Source organism: Aulonocara sp. 'chitande type north' Nkhata Bay, linkage group LG4, assembly GCF_057382095.1.
Source record: "Aulonocara sp. 'chitande type north' Nkhata Bay isolate Kocher_YH1m ecotype deep benthic linkage group LG4, A_spYH_male_GT1.1, whole genome shotgun sequence".
Lineage (NCBI taxonomy): Eukaryota > Metazoa > Chordata > Actinopteri > Cichliformes > Cichlidae > Aulonocara > Aulonocara sp. 'chitande type north' Nkhata Bay.
The window spans coordinates 32511912-32526512 of NC_141347.1; the positions used below are offsets into that span (position 1 = coordinate 32511912).

General features: G+C 39.3%; 1 protein-coding gene across 1 annotated transcript; it reads left to right on the forward strand.

Annotated features, from left to right (window-relative positions):
• Positions 1–4190: 4190 nt before the first annotated feature.
• On the forward strand, positions 4191–14145 carry ccdc47 (coiled-coil domain containing 47). The gene is made up of 13 exons (XM_086289970.1): positions 4191–4347; positions 6824–7116; positions 7215–7316; positions 10818–10992; positions 11098–11219; positions 11306–11371; positions 11487–11588; positions 11769–11879; positions 12006–12091; positions 12165–12223; positions 12323–12432; positions 12506–12673; positions 13535–14145. Exons 1-13 carry the CDS (start codon positions 4296–4298, stop codon positions 13613–13615), a joined length of 1527 nt encoding a protein of 508 aa, XP_086146096.1. The 5' UTR covers positions 4191–4295; the 3' UTR covers positions 13616–14145.
• Positions 14146–14601: the final 456 nt, after the last annotated feature.

The following is a 14601-nucleotide window of genomic DNA, read 5'->3' on the forward strand; positions in this document are numbered from 1 at the left end:
AAGTTAGCACATACATATAATTTTTCATTTCTTTATGTGCCCATCTATAGAACGCTGCATGTTATAGTGTAAATCTGCCTGTTCTCTGTCAGAAACCTGCCTGCAGAAAATGAACCTAAAGTATGTAATGTGTAATGTCATCACTTTAGAGATGGAGAAAGCATAAAGTGACAATTATGAATCACTTAATATGATAAGGAGATTCTGCAGGTCATTAATCAATGTATAAAATTAAAATAATATGTATTTTTAGTGACACAAGATACAAATATGGAAGCAAGATGTATAATTAGAATTATTTATAATCCAATCGTTCAGTCTGACGTCACTAGCCGTGTCTGGGCCTAAACTCTGCTGCAGGTTGTTATGATATTTTGATACCACGGTTAGCATTTACAGGATATTGTTTTATACAGGAAAACTGTTACTCAATATGGCCCATCTACTAGTTGTTTTTCTCTTTCTCTGTGACCCAAGAATTAAGGTGTAAGACTCACAAGCTGGTCCCCCAAGGTCGAAAACACCACAGAGATGAGACCACTTCTTTACTCCCATCCTCCCTTTTTCTTTATCTCCTGGAAAAGGCTCGTTAAAGGCTAGGTGGTTCGTTTCAGAATTCACTAATGAAAGAACTCTGTATTTTATGTCTAGGAGTGTATTTTGCTGGGATGATCATAAATTATAGCTGAACTGATAAACTACACAAGGGATACTTTGCTCAGAAGGCAGGAAGACGTTTCCTTATTTGGTCTGTACCGGTTTGAACTGGGAAAGCTGACACACGAACCTTTTTTTCCTCTATATAAGCTGTTATGTACTAAATAAACCTTTGAGTCGATTGGGAAGGCAACCTAAAGCAGTCTCTGTTTTCTTGTTCTCCCAAGCTGCTCCCGAGCTCGTACTAACACGCTGAATGGCATACCTGAGTGTTACTTTAAATAATTAGGAATCTTAGAAGGAAAGGACAAAACTCTGCTTATCGCTCACGCCACGGAGGAAACCCGGGACGGCAATTTCCTTCACAGGTCCATATATCAAACGATCACAAAAACTGTCTAAAGTCTTTCATCTTTAATAAAATGATCAGCGTTCTGCTCTACCAGGTGTAACAATTGAGTTTAACATCCAGGCATCCATGAAAACGGAATTTATGACATTTAACGGAGTTGGAAGTTAGCAGGGAGTTAGCTCGCTAGCTTCTATCTAAATACAATATAGCATGTCCTGACTGCGGGGTTTTGGAAACAAATTAAAACGTACAGCTCTGTTATCACTTCCAACATAAATGAAGACAGAAAACTAAACAGCAGTGACGTTTGTAGGGCTACTGAAGTTGGGCTAGCTGGTATATAATGATGTGCTACGTGACCGCTAGCGACACAGCTATGTTAGCATAATATAAACAAGCTAACTTTTTTCCCACTTGATATAAGTTAACGTGAGTGTTCTCGGTGGTCAGGAACAAAGGTAATCGCATGGCAGGATGCTGATTGGCCAATGTCATGTCAGTCACAAATTTAACTATCCAATTGCAGAACTGCAGGTCCTTGAAGGGTAATACAGTTTGAATGAAGCTGGAGGATCTCTATGTAAATATCCGACAGAAGCTAGGTCCCCTAACTTTCAGTAGCTGTTGAAAAGATAAAGTCGTGGTATATCAGTGTTTAGAAATACCATTATTACTTTAGGATTAGTTTAACACAAAGTCAGGGCTGACCCGGGACCATTGCTGTGAGCCACAGTGCGCAGCATAAAGGTCCTTTCACATAGGACGCAGGATGTGCTGCTAATGCTAACTGCTAACTAAAAGCCAAGGATCCAGAATTTGTTGCGCTGGCTGCTGAGCTCTGTGGGTTTTTGCAGCAGCTCTACCTGTACTAGATGCACCAGCTCCTTGTCGTTTCTATCTCTAACTTTGTCCTCTAAAAGAGTTTCTGGGGTTTTTTGCTGGTTCTTCAAATATTCAATAAAAACATGTTAATTCATAACGGAGAAAGCGTTGTAACTATCCCCACTAGTGAAGACTGTCATTTCCACAATACTGCCCCCCTAGGTCCGCAGCGCTGTTAAAAAGGCTCTGGAGGTCCCTGTATTAAGCACGTAAACCTGTGACACAAAAATCACCAAACTGAGACCACCACAGACTGTTTTCCTTCGTGGTGATGAAGGAAAATGCTGGGCTGGCATCTATGGCGTTATTTTTGTGCCACTATTCTGAGCGCACGTAAAGAAAAGTGAGCGCACATAGAAAATTTTTGCAGGTGCAAGTATTGCATTTTGAGGAGAAATTTATTTTGAGCGAAGAAAAGCTAAATTTGAGTGAACAGAATTCATTGCTGCGTGCAAAAATGTATTTCAGTGTTTGCTATTATCCATACACATACACAATAGCAGCCCCTCTCGCTCAGTTTTTGCACTTGCTCGCAATGTGTTGCTTGCATAAGTGCTCTAACGTTTTCGGAGATAGATAGGCATCTAAAAGGGCATTTATTCCCTTCAAGGACCTGAAGCTCCATAAAGCACCCCTCCAATAGTCCTGATTTTGAACTGTTGTAGTCCTGTTTTAATTCCAGATCAGTTCTGGGTCTGGTTGAATTAGGGCTTAGTCCGCATGTCTTGATACAGCCCCGACTTTGTTCTGCCTTGCTGCTTTATTAAAAAACTAGTTTAAGGTGTCCTATATATGTGATATATATTCTTCTCCATATGAAGTCATTCTTTTTTGAACAAAACTCAAAACAGAGCCAATCTTTCAGTCATTTCTAAGCACCCCCCGGCTGGGGCGCCAAAGTAATACCGTAAAATAACAGAAAATAACTTTCTCATAAAAATACAGTTATTTTCAGTGATGAAAATAGAGTTTGTTGCACTAATTTTACATGGGATTTTGCCTTTTCCGAGTGCTTTTAGACATTAAATTAGGAACATTTTAATGTGATTAAACAATGAAATTACCTATAAGCAAGGTCAATGAATGTGGCAATATGAATAATAATGCTTAAATTTGCAGAAATATACAGTTAACAGTTGGGTTAAATAACATTATTTGATGTAAAAAGTTGTATATTCAATTATATTTGAATATATCTACATTATACAGCACAAAATAATTTGATTTATCTTTTAAAATGTGTCAAAAAACTAGAGAATGGCTTCATAATTATAACTTCATAACTTTCAGTTTGAATTAAGTGTGCTCCCTGTAAGATTGTGGGTTTTATCTGTCACAAAACACCCAAAGAACCCTTATTAAACAAAACCCCTGATTATAATTACATCAAGATTATGTTAATTCTTGATTATGTTGTGTCTGAGCAGTTTGTAGATGTTTATTTTACTTATAAGACAAGAGACATTGCTTCAATCATTAACATGGATTTTATTGACAAAAAGATAACCCTTCCTGGAACAATCCAAGAACAACTAACACTTATGTATAAACAAAGGCAAGTAGAAAAAAGAATGTAATGCAAACGCACATTTGAGCACATAAGAAGGGGACGATGCCACCTCGAACGTTCATCTGCCTCCCCACATCTGGAGCAACGAAAAGGGATATATTTGAGGCACAAAACCTGCAGGTTTAGAAGTAGCTCTAGCTTTCTGAAAGTCTCACATTCAGGGCTGCTGCTGGCAATTTGGGTTCCCTTGGAGAAATTTGCAAAGTAACCATATGCAAAGAACAATTCGAGTAAAACAAAAGCCTCATTGTTATGTTGATTATACTTAACTGATAAGTATTGATATGTTGTAAGTTGTCACTTTAACACAAACTTTTACCAAAATAACTGAACGAATGGGACTGTGTTTCGACGACTGTAAATTAAAGGAGTATTTTTTTTAAACTAGTCTTTTTAGGTACAAAAGCCTGCATGCAAATATAAATTACGCTTGCCATATTATCTGAGGATCTGATGTTTTTATGTTTTATATTATATATTTTATGCTTATATATCTATTTGTTTATTTGATTTACTTTTTTATCGTTTAGAAATAAGAGCGTTTTATTGAATCCGTTAAGATTGACGGTAAACGAGAAATATCGTTAAGATTAACATGTGGTGTATGACAACTCAGGTTTTAAGTGTAACTGTAGTTGCGCGCTGTGTCCGCCAGGGAGCGGCAGTGTCGATAGACCTTAATGTAGACATGCAAACACTTCCGGTTTTAACAATCAAAATAAAAGTTTCATTTTGGAAATGTACAGAAACAAATCCACCACATCCGGTCGCGATACTTTAATTTTGAAAGGTTTTTCTTGATTTTCAGGTGTACCGTCACCACAAGGGCAGTTCATGCTATTTAATCTACACGAGCACTACTTTTACCGTCACAGGTCGACTTCAGGTGAGCTGTTTATTCACTAGTTTATGATAAGTGGGCTTATTTTAAACGTAAAGGAAGTTTTGTTTTCCTCAAATCGTAAGCGGTGTTGTTAGAGACGTGCTGTCATGCTAGTTAGCTACCGTTAGCATGCTAATGTCAGATTTGCTAGCGGTTAATGAGTGAGTGAAAGCTGGGCGGCGGGGGGGATGGGTTGGGTGATATTAATACTGTTTATGCTTTAATTATATAGCCATTACTAGATAAGGCCGCATTTATAGTTTTAACACAAATGTCACTAAAAAGTCAAAGACTTAAATCTCTGTTTTAGCTGTTAGCGAGTGTTTAGCAGAGATTGGGTCGGTGGCTAAAAGTTACTTGAGCTAAAGAAAGCTCATAGGATTGAAGCTGCTTAAGTTACTCCCGGCTGGCATGTGTGTCTACAGACGTCTGAAGGTGTAGTTTTATAAGTTTTCTTTAATGATAAAGCGGAGATGCGACAATTAAAGGTACTTTTTTTTCATTAGTCCTTTCTGGTTTCTGTCGCTATACTGGGAGCGCTTCCTCTTTGGGAATTTGTCACCTTAATATCCCACTGTGTGACGAGATTAAACTTCCTTAGAGTTTAATCTCAAAGAAAGATGGTGGTTTTAGATTAATACTTAAGTCTTTGGGTTAAAGATCTGCTAAACGTAAGACGCATATGTAAGTTCCTGTGGTCAAGTGTTGCTGAATCCTAGTAAGTTAGTGGATCTTTTTCTGCTTATCTTGTATTTTTGTTGTTGTTGGAGCTCTGTCTTTGGCATCATTAACTTGATGAACTATACACTCGTCAATAATTACTTTACCACACCTGTCCAAAAATATTGTTCTTTATAATATGTTGTTATATGCAGTTATTAATTTTTAATGTACAGTACAACAACCACATAAATATTTAATGTCCGATCTCATCGATATAGTTCTCAAACACGCTGGTCATAAAGAATGACATTTCCATACCAGATTGGGGTGCCAGTGGAAACTGCGTTACTGTTGGCTGAAAACAAAGGAAGAGGAGAGAGGGAAGGAATATTAGGAGACTGCAAGAGAAGGAAAGGCAGGACTGTAGATGTGAGAGTAGGGACTTGACTGGTTCATAGATGTAGTGAAGGGGGCAGATGTCAACCCCTAAAGGGAGTAGCCAAAAGAAGTATGACCCTTGTCTCTTAGTGGGTGTGGATGGGGATGGTCCTAGGTGGTTATAATTAGTGTTATGGTTTTATTTTCTATGCTTCAGTATGTCTGTCTTTATATCTTAACTCTAAAGTTCTCAAGTAAGTGGCCTTATGTTCTTCTGTTGGGTGGAGTAAGAGAAAGAGAGAGTTAAAATTTTTAGTATCCGGTTGAGGATATGGTACACTTTGAGGTTGTAAAATTTCCCTAAAGCCACAGTTCAGTTTATTTCTCACAGAGAAAGAATTAAAAAAACAAAAACAAAATCAGGTTATCTCTTTTGTGTAAATCATTCACGGCGGGCAGAACTGTGCAAATGACTTATTTTATTTTGTTGTTGTTTGCTTGGAAACCTGCATATTTACATAGCAGTAGATATCAGGGGGAAGATTTCTTTCTTTTGCATGTTTCCACATGAAAAACCAAATCTGTCCTGAGAACCAGCTCCATGCATAACATCAAGCTATCCTTAAGAGTAAACCAGCATTATAACTTATAAGCGTATCACTAATAAAGCTCTGACACTGCATGTTAAAAGTATAGCACTGTAAGTGTAGTTAGTGATGTATGGAGCTTACAGTTTTTGGGTTTTGTGTTGATGCTAAACAGTCTTCTGCCTGAGTGGAGGGCAGGGTGTCATAACAGTTTATAGGCTGGGTCAGTGGGTGGGTGGGATCCCTCATAATACAGACCATGAAGGGGAGGGAGCTACAAATGATCTGGGCAGCTTCCACTATGCTCTGCAGCGGCTTCTTCTCAGCAGCATACCAGGTGGTGATGGGGTGTTGAGGCCAACCTGCCTCAGCCTCTTGAGGAAATGAAGTCACTGGTAGGCGTTCCTAATGATGCTGCAGGTGCTACTGTTCCACGTCATGTCCCTGGAAATGTGTTCTCAGATGTATTTGAAGCTGTGGACTGTTTCTACAGCTCCTCCTCTGATGAAAAGGGAGATGGAGTATTGCTCCTCTTCCTGAAGTCCAAGACCAACTTCCTTATCTTCCCCACATTGATGCAGAGGTTGTGCTTCCCACACCCATCTATTATATCTTTCACATCCTGCAGATATCATTCTTTTCTACATTAACAAAGGATTTTGCGTATAAAAGTTTGGCTTTTCACCAGAACTGGTTTTATAAAATGGACAATGATTAAAGAAAAATGCACAGATTTCTGTTAAATGAAGTTACACAATACTCTTTGAGTATTTACAAATAAGGTGACATAAGTGGCTTTAATGTTAACCCTTATTTTCCTGTTTGTCGCATCAACATTCTCTCTGATGCAGGTCCCACCATGCAAAGCCTCTATCTCCTCCTGATACCTGCTCTGCTGCTCCTCTTGGCCATCCCCGTCTCCAGGGGGCGTTACAATGATGATTTTGACGATGGAGAGGACCTAGCAGACTTCGATGACAATGACTTTGCCGAGTTTGAGGACATGACCGATGATTCAGCAGCTGAAGCAGAAACCGCCCCTCCGCCTCGGGCTTCACCATCCTTGCAGCCGGATGAGGATGAAGATGAAGCCACAGTGGAGCTGGAGGATGGACAGGATGGTTTTGAAGACCCAGACACACAGGTTCATTACCTTCTAACTCTTTACGTCTCAGTATTTGAACACAGTTTTCATACTAAATCATGTTTGTTTTGATTTATTTTGTTTTCGTATTTTACTAGGATCAAGATATATACAGCAAATATGACCAGGAGGAGTTTGAGGGGATTGGAGACATGGAGAAGACTGGACACTCCATGAAAGACCCCCTGATAATCCACACGGTAAGCCGGGCTTACTGCTGAAATCTCCTAAAAAGCAAGTCTGGCATAGTGAGTGGAGCATTCCTAATCCTTAAATATACTTTGCATGTTTGTGAGTCCACTTACTCCTGAGAAATAGGACTGTGAGTGCAAGGGTCCATGCAGATCACTAATTTGACCACACATAAATTCTCCATTTATATGTGGAGAGTTTACATTATTGTGCAACAGCTTGACATGCTCTCCAGTAGGGATGGGTACCGGTGTCCGGTGCCATGATGGCACCGGTTCTGACATAAACGGTAGTAACCAGACCGAAAAGCAGCGCACATTTCGGTGCTTTATTTCGGTGCTTTTTTTTCCTGAGCTGTGATACACTTCTAGCCAATCATTTTACGTTTCCGAGGATAGTAGGCGGGGCCAGGTACGTAAGTTCTGTTAGAGCAGAGCTACAGATTAAAAATGTCCAAGGCGAAGCGGTCAAAAGTCTGGCTGTACTTCACAGCAAAATATGCAAACTCAGCAGCCTGCAACAAGTGCTTTAAGCTGATACTGTGATACTGTCAAAGGAGGTAACACCAAGAATCCGATTAAACAGCTGGCGATGCATAGCGGTTTTTTTAAAAGCCGAGAAATGCGCCGTATTTGGTAGCTTGCTGCGAGACCTCACACCGTGCACGTCGGGTGGGTTGCCAGTTATCGGACCCGGAGCAACATCCCCCAAAAACCCGAAGAATAGAGTCCTGGCCCCTAGCCCTGCCAGTGTAGCAGAAATGATGACGGATGATGATGGCAGCAGCAGCCATTCTTCTCTGCATGAGTAGCTTAATGTTGTTCGTGTGTAATTTACGTTGAGTAGGCTAACCACGTTATTACATTAATGCATGTAAGGTGAACTAGCAAACATCATCATAGCTACATGCGGCTGTCTTCTTGTTTGATGGCAGATACTCCCTTCACCCTGGCCAAAAAGGCTAAAATGACCAAAGAAAAAGTGGGAAACAGCTAAACATGAGAGGTTTTGGACAAAGTTTGTGTTTTTTCCATTGTTTAAGCACTGCTTCCAGCCAAGAGTGATGCCATATATGCCACATGGCTGCAGAAAAGGCACGCATTGTTATCTTTTTACAAAAAAAAACAGCTGAACATGAGAGGTTTTTGGACAAAGTTTGTGTTCTCCATTCTTTAAGCACCGGTTCGAGCACCGTTTAAGCACCGGCACTGTTTCAAAAGTACCGATTTGGCACCGGTATCGGATAAAACCTAAACGATACCCATCCCTACTCTCCAGTCTGTGGACTTCAAGCAGACTTCAAACAAGTAAAATGGGGATGATGACTTGGATATCTATTGCTAGTCATATAAGTGAAGTGTCCAAATGAATGCATAGATGAAAGAGAACTCTGCCTAGATGTGGTGTAGCAAAACCTTCCACAGGGGAACTTGTTCTGCCATCAATACTAATCAATGATCATTATCATATGTTAAAAAACAAAAACACTAAACATGATGTATTATAATACAGAAAGATCAGCAGTTCAGAAAAGGTTTATGCCAGTCATAAAACTCGGTCAATCCTAAAGACACAGACATCAACTTTAATAATCCCACACTGAGGGAATTTACATGATACAGCAGCACAAAGAAGAAAGAAAAATCAATATTATACGTTTAGAAATGGAAAGAAACAACTGTGTACAAATTAAAAAATAAAAAAAGCCAAAATACTGCACAAGAGTAATTTGTACTGTATATTAAAGGTTGCTTTATCCAGTAAAATGCACTCAGATTTTATTTTTATGTGTACATAAAGTGCAGTGGGAGTGATGGTGTATACACTCATACAGTCCCGATCAAAAGTTTAAGGCCACTTGAAAAATGTGGGAAAAAAAACATATTTTGTATTGTTGGATCTTAACAAGGTTCCAAGTAGAGCTTCAGCATCCAACACGAAGAAATGGGAGTGAGACTAAACTTTTTTTTTTCGAGAGTGCAATTTATTGAAAACAACTCTTAAACTGAAACAGGCTGTTTTACAGCTGATCAAAAGTTTAGGACCACATGCCTTTAAAAGGCCAAATCTGTGCAAAAAATGTGGATTCATTGTAATTTTCTGTCAGGTAGTCACTGTCATGACGTTCTGATGGCAAAGGCAAAAAACTTTACCTTTTGAATGTGGATTGTTTTTAAATTATTATTATTTTTTTTACATTTTTCAAGTTGGTCTTAAACTTTTGATCTGGACTGAGTTTTAGCACATGTAACACACCCTATTATGTGTGTGAATTGTACCATCTAACTACTGTCAGGAGGAAGGAGCTATGGTGCTCTGTCCTACACAATGGCTGTAACCATTTAATGCTCAAGGAGCTGCTCAGGGCCTCCACATTCTCATGCAGGGGGAGAGAGAGGAGCTGTACATCGACCATAATCCTCCTCTCACCACCTCTATGGAGTCTGGGGGACTGGCCAGGACAGAGCTTGCCCTCCTCATCAGTCTATTGAGTAAAATAGTCTCAGAGTTGCACTGATTTGAGCTAGATTACTAAGTTAGTCAGACTGATACCCTGGCTGTTATTCACCTGTTTCATACACAGTAGTGTCTGTGTATGTCTGCAAAGGAATGACCGATCTCAGAAATGTCAAACCAGGTTTGGGGTTATTTAGAAACAGTACAGTCATTCCAGAACAAAAGTAGCAACCTGTAATATCCCTATTATGTTACAGTCAAAAAGAAATCAACCAAGTTTTCAACCTGAAGATTGTTTTTGTTTTTAAAAATTGCCATTGTTTAATAGTTCAGAACATCTTAAAAAAACAAACACAAACTTCAGTAATTCAGGGCAAAAATCACATTTAATCATTATTTTAATAAACAAGCCTCATGTAGTTATTGAACTAAAAAATTAAATTTAAAGTTTAAGGATAGATTAATTTAAATAAAACATGTACGGCTGAACAAGTGGATGTGTTGGAAGACACAAGGTCATTCTGTAATCATTAGGCTCAGACTAGCAAGTGTTTTTTGACTGTAAACCAGTCTTTCCAGGGCTGCAGTCAGTCCCCCGCTGGCCCACAGCATGCCTGTGGGTGTAGATGGGGGCAACAAGAGCCCCAGGCAGCAATGAACTAATCCACCTAGGGAAGAACAGCACAACATCACTGGGGAAACAAAAGCAACAACCAAATGGCACAATGTATTAGCAAACAGCTGCAGGCTAATAATGATCCTAAGGAAGGACCACCTGCAAAAACCTTTGACTCACTTCAAGATCAGTGAGGCTTCCAGGTACTTTTAGGAGTCATTTTGTAGTGAAGTGTAATAAACCTTTAATTTAAAATCTTCTAATTTTATTAAAGATGCTGTTAAATGTTTACATTAAAAACAAGGATAATAAAAACAGGCCTTAGAGTGAGAAATTATAAATTAATCTTTATTGTCTTTTTTTTTTTTTTTTTCTTTAAATTTAATCTTCATTCCTGACTGAGCTGCCATACTCTTGGCTGTTTGCTTCTCTGCAGGTTCCTGCACATCTCCAGAACAGCTGGGAGAGTTACTACATGGAGATCCTGATGGTGACGGGCCTGCTGGCCTATATCATGAACTACATCATTGGAAAGAACAAAAACAGTCGCCTGGCTCAGGCCTGGTTTAACTCGCACAGGGAGCTTCTTGAAAGCAACTTTGCACTAGTGGGTGAGTTCTTTCCACACTGCCAGAAAGATGACTCAACAGGCTAGATCTGCTTCCTTGTATTTAGTGTTAATGGTTAGCATGAGGTTAACTGTTGACACTTTGTAGGTGATGATGGCACCAGTAAAGAAGCGGTAAGCACTGGGAAGCTGAACCAGGAAAATGAGCACATCTACAACCTCTGGTGCTCTGGACGTGTGTGCTGTGAAGGCATGCTGATCCAACTCAAGGTGTGGGCAATGTGTTCTGATATACAAGTATGAGTATTAGATATATGTATGCTACATGTATCTCATGTTTTTATTGTCTTTTAAAGTTTCTTAAGAGGCAGGACCTGCTTAACGTTTTGGCCAGGATGATGAGGCCCGCCTGTGACCAAGTGGTACGTTTTCACTTTTTCTTTTCTCTCCGCTGTATATTGCTGCAGATACACTTTCTAACCAGCCGCATCTGTGGGTTGGTTTTTGTTGTTATTTTGTTTTGGGGTTTTTTTGCAGCAAGTCAAAGTGACTCTTAATGATGAGGACATGGATACTTTTGTATTTGCTGTGGGCACCAAGAAGGCCACGGCCCGGCTTCAGAAGGAGATGCAGGACTTGGTGAGTTTCCTCCTCAAATTGGACATGCAATTTTGAAATTCACTGTTTTTATGCAAATACTGACTTGTGTAGTCTGGATTTTTTGAATTTTTACCAGCTATGCATTAATATTAAAATAAAAGCCTTGTTTTTATGTATTCCTTTATTTTTTTATTTTATTTTTTATCTCTTTTATCTCAGAGTGAGTTCTGTGGTGATAAGCCAAAGTCTGGAGCCAAGTATGGGCTCCCAGACTCCCTGGCTATTCTTAGTGAGATGGGCGAGGTTACGGATGGTGTGATGGACAACAAGGTGAAGTCTGGCTCTCATATCAAAGCAGTGTCATAAAAGAGACTGAATATTCTGAGAATACTCTCTTTAAATCTGTTGCTGTCATTAAAACTCTGTGTTGCCTCCCTTTTTTTTTTGTTATTTAAGATGGTACATTATATCACCAATCATGCTGATAAGATTGAGTCCATCCATTTCTCGGACCAATTTTCTGGTCCAAAAATTATGCAAGAGTAAGTAATCATTTACTTTTTCAGATTATAGTTAAGAATTTCTGTCTACTGATGGATTTATTTGATGCTTCAGGGAGGGTCAGCCCTTAAAGCTGCCTGAGACCAAGAAGACACTGCTGTTTACATTTAATGGTGAGCATGTCATTTCTGCTACTGTCTTGGACATCGTCATTAAACCTAATTTGATTTCACTGGTGTTTATTTTAATATATTTTATGTTTTTATATTCAGTGCCTGGCATGGGCAACACCTCTCCCAAAGACATGGACGCTCTGCTTCCTCTCATGAACATGGTGATCTACAGCATCGATAAAGTCAAGAAGCTTCGTCTGAACAGAGAGGTGTGTACAGTGCACCCACTATTGCAGTGTTTTAATGTTTTAGCTTCTTTTTTAATCATTCTTGTATGTTTAGGGCAAACAGAAAGCTGATAAAAACCGTGCCCGTGTGGAAGAGAACTTCCTGAAGCAGACTCACGCTCAGCGTCAGGAGGCAGCCCAAACACGGCGGGAGGAGAAGAAGAGAGCAGAGAAGGAGAGGATCATGAATGAAGAGGACCCTGAGAGACAACGTCGTCTGGAGGTCTGCAACAAGAACTTTTCAGACTGAATACACTCAAAATGATATGATATGGTATGCAGTAAATGTGCTGATGGCTTTAGCTAAAAGAAAAAGAAAAACTGACCAAACATGGTAAAATCCACTAGTAAGTGAGTAACTAAAATATTTATATACCACTTTTCATAGACAAAAAACACACAAAGTGCCGGACACAATTAAAAGACAATATCAACAGAGAACCATGTTTTAAAAAAAGAACTTAAAAAACATAAATGAAGACCGTGAGAAGAAGACTCCACAGAGTCAGATAAACAGAGCTGGAGTGGTAATCTGCTCCAAAGCCTTGGTGGCACAGACGGAAAAAGCTCTGTACAAGGGAAAACTAATAGATTTTGCGCTTGGGAGCAAAGACAATAAGCAGCAGTGTGACAAGAAGTCTGGACCTTGTCCATTTGGTGTTCTGGTATGCAAGTGTGATTAAAAAGCATGACCTAATGACTGGTTGCAACATCTTTTCAAACTAACTGTCTGTTATTGTAAATCAGATTGGTGAAAGTTTGGAAATAACAGCAATCTGAGTGATTGCAGTTAGCCTGAGTTTGAGATGGGTTGCCTCCCATCAGGCAACATCTGCAATCAAAAGTGGCCAGAGGTTGAGGGAGTTTCATGATCAGCAATTGACTGCTGCAAGTCCATCTCTGAATGCAATCGGCTTTGAATATCTTTTAGATATCTTCAGTTCAAGTGACTAATATTATCAGTTATAATGTACATTGATGGTGTTGGGGTGTCACAACACTTTTAATTAAGACACTTATACCTTAGCAAGACAGCAAGTGTGCAAAATCTGCAAAATTCAACTCTCTCATGTGACATTTTCAGGAAGCTGCCCAGCGGCGTGAGCAGAAGAAGATTGAGAAGAAGCAGATGAAGATGAAGCAGATCAAAGTCAAAGCCATGTGAAACATCACCACAGGGATGAGGATACAAGCACACATAAAAGCAGTGCTCAGCTCAGACCGTTTTCTTCCAGCTTGTCTCACCACGTCCACAGCTCTTCCTTACAAGTCGCTCAAAGCTTCAAACAGACGTTCTGCACCTCTGGATGTGTCGAGCTTAGCTGTTTGTATCACCACCTGCTCCATGTCAGTGGCTAAATCTTAAAGACTGTGAGTGAATATGAGGACTTTTTTTCACCATTGAATCTGTCACCACTTCTCACGTCAAGATTTTTCCCTGAATTTCATGAACGTTGCGTAGCTCAGTGAGCTTTTTAACCTTAGTTTGCAGGGAAGGAATACGCTATTTGGTAATACTCAGACACATTTTTTTAAAGGAATAAAAGGATTGCTGTGGTTTCATTGGATATATATTAGCATTAATATAATAAATGATACTGTCAAGGACGTTTTAATTTATATATGCAATGTGGTTGATTTCTTGCAAGTTGTTTCTAATCTTTATCTGAGCAAAAAATAAAATGTACTGGAGTCTGTTGGAAAACTTTGTTTTTAATGGTAAATGACAAGGCAGCTGGTTATGGGTGTTAGTGTCGTGTGTGTGGGTAATAAAATAGTCTCTCACTATTAAATTGATATACTTCTTTGGGTGGTAGTTGTTGAAAGAGTGAAGGAATAAAATGGGCACCAGAATACGGGTGGGGCTTAGTGCTAAATTTAACTAGTAGACTCTGTCAGCAGTCTGAGCTACATTTGGTAACATCGGCATGGTCGTGTCTTAACAGGCTGAAATATTATAGTCCTGTGAGGCTGGAAGTCATTTGTAATCATGAAGGTGTTTAATAGTTTACTGAATCTGGAGAAATGAAGTGCAGAAATGGACTTGTCATTTTGTCAGCTAAAATAATTTAATCCTTGTCTTTGGTAAAATGTTAGTTCCTTTTTTTTTTCTTTTTTTTTTTTTTAAAGTGTGACAGTCCCAGATGTTTG

Excerpts from the sequence above, each read along its gene's own strand:
- ccdc47 (XM_086289970.1), top strand. The coding sequence starts at position 4,296 with ATGCTATTTAATCTACACGAGCACTACTTTTACCGTCACAGGTCGACT. Across the intron at positions 12,092-12,164 it reads GGTCCAAAAATTATGCAAGA|GGAGGGTCAGCCCTTAAAGC; the intron begins GTAAGTAATCAT and ends TTGATGCTTCAG. Across the intron at positions 12,674-13,534 it reads AGAGACAACGTCGTCTGGAG|GAAGCTGCCCAGCGGCGTGA; the intron begins GTCTGCAACAAG and ends TGACATTTTCAG.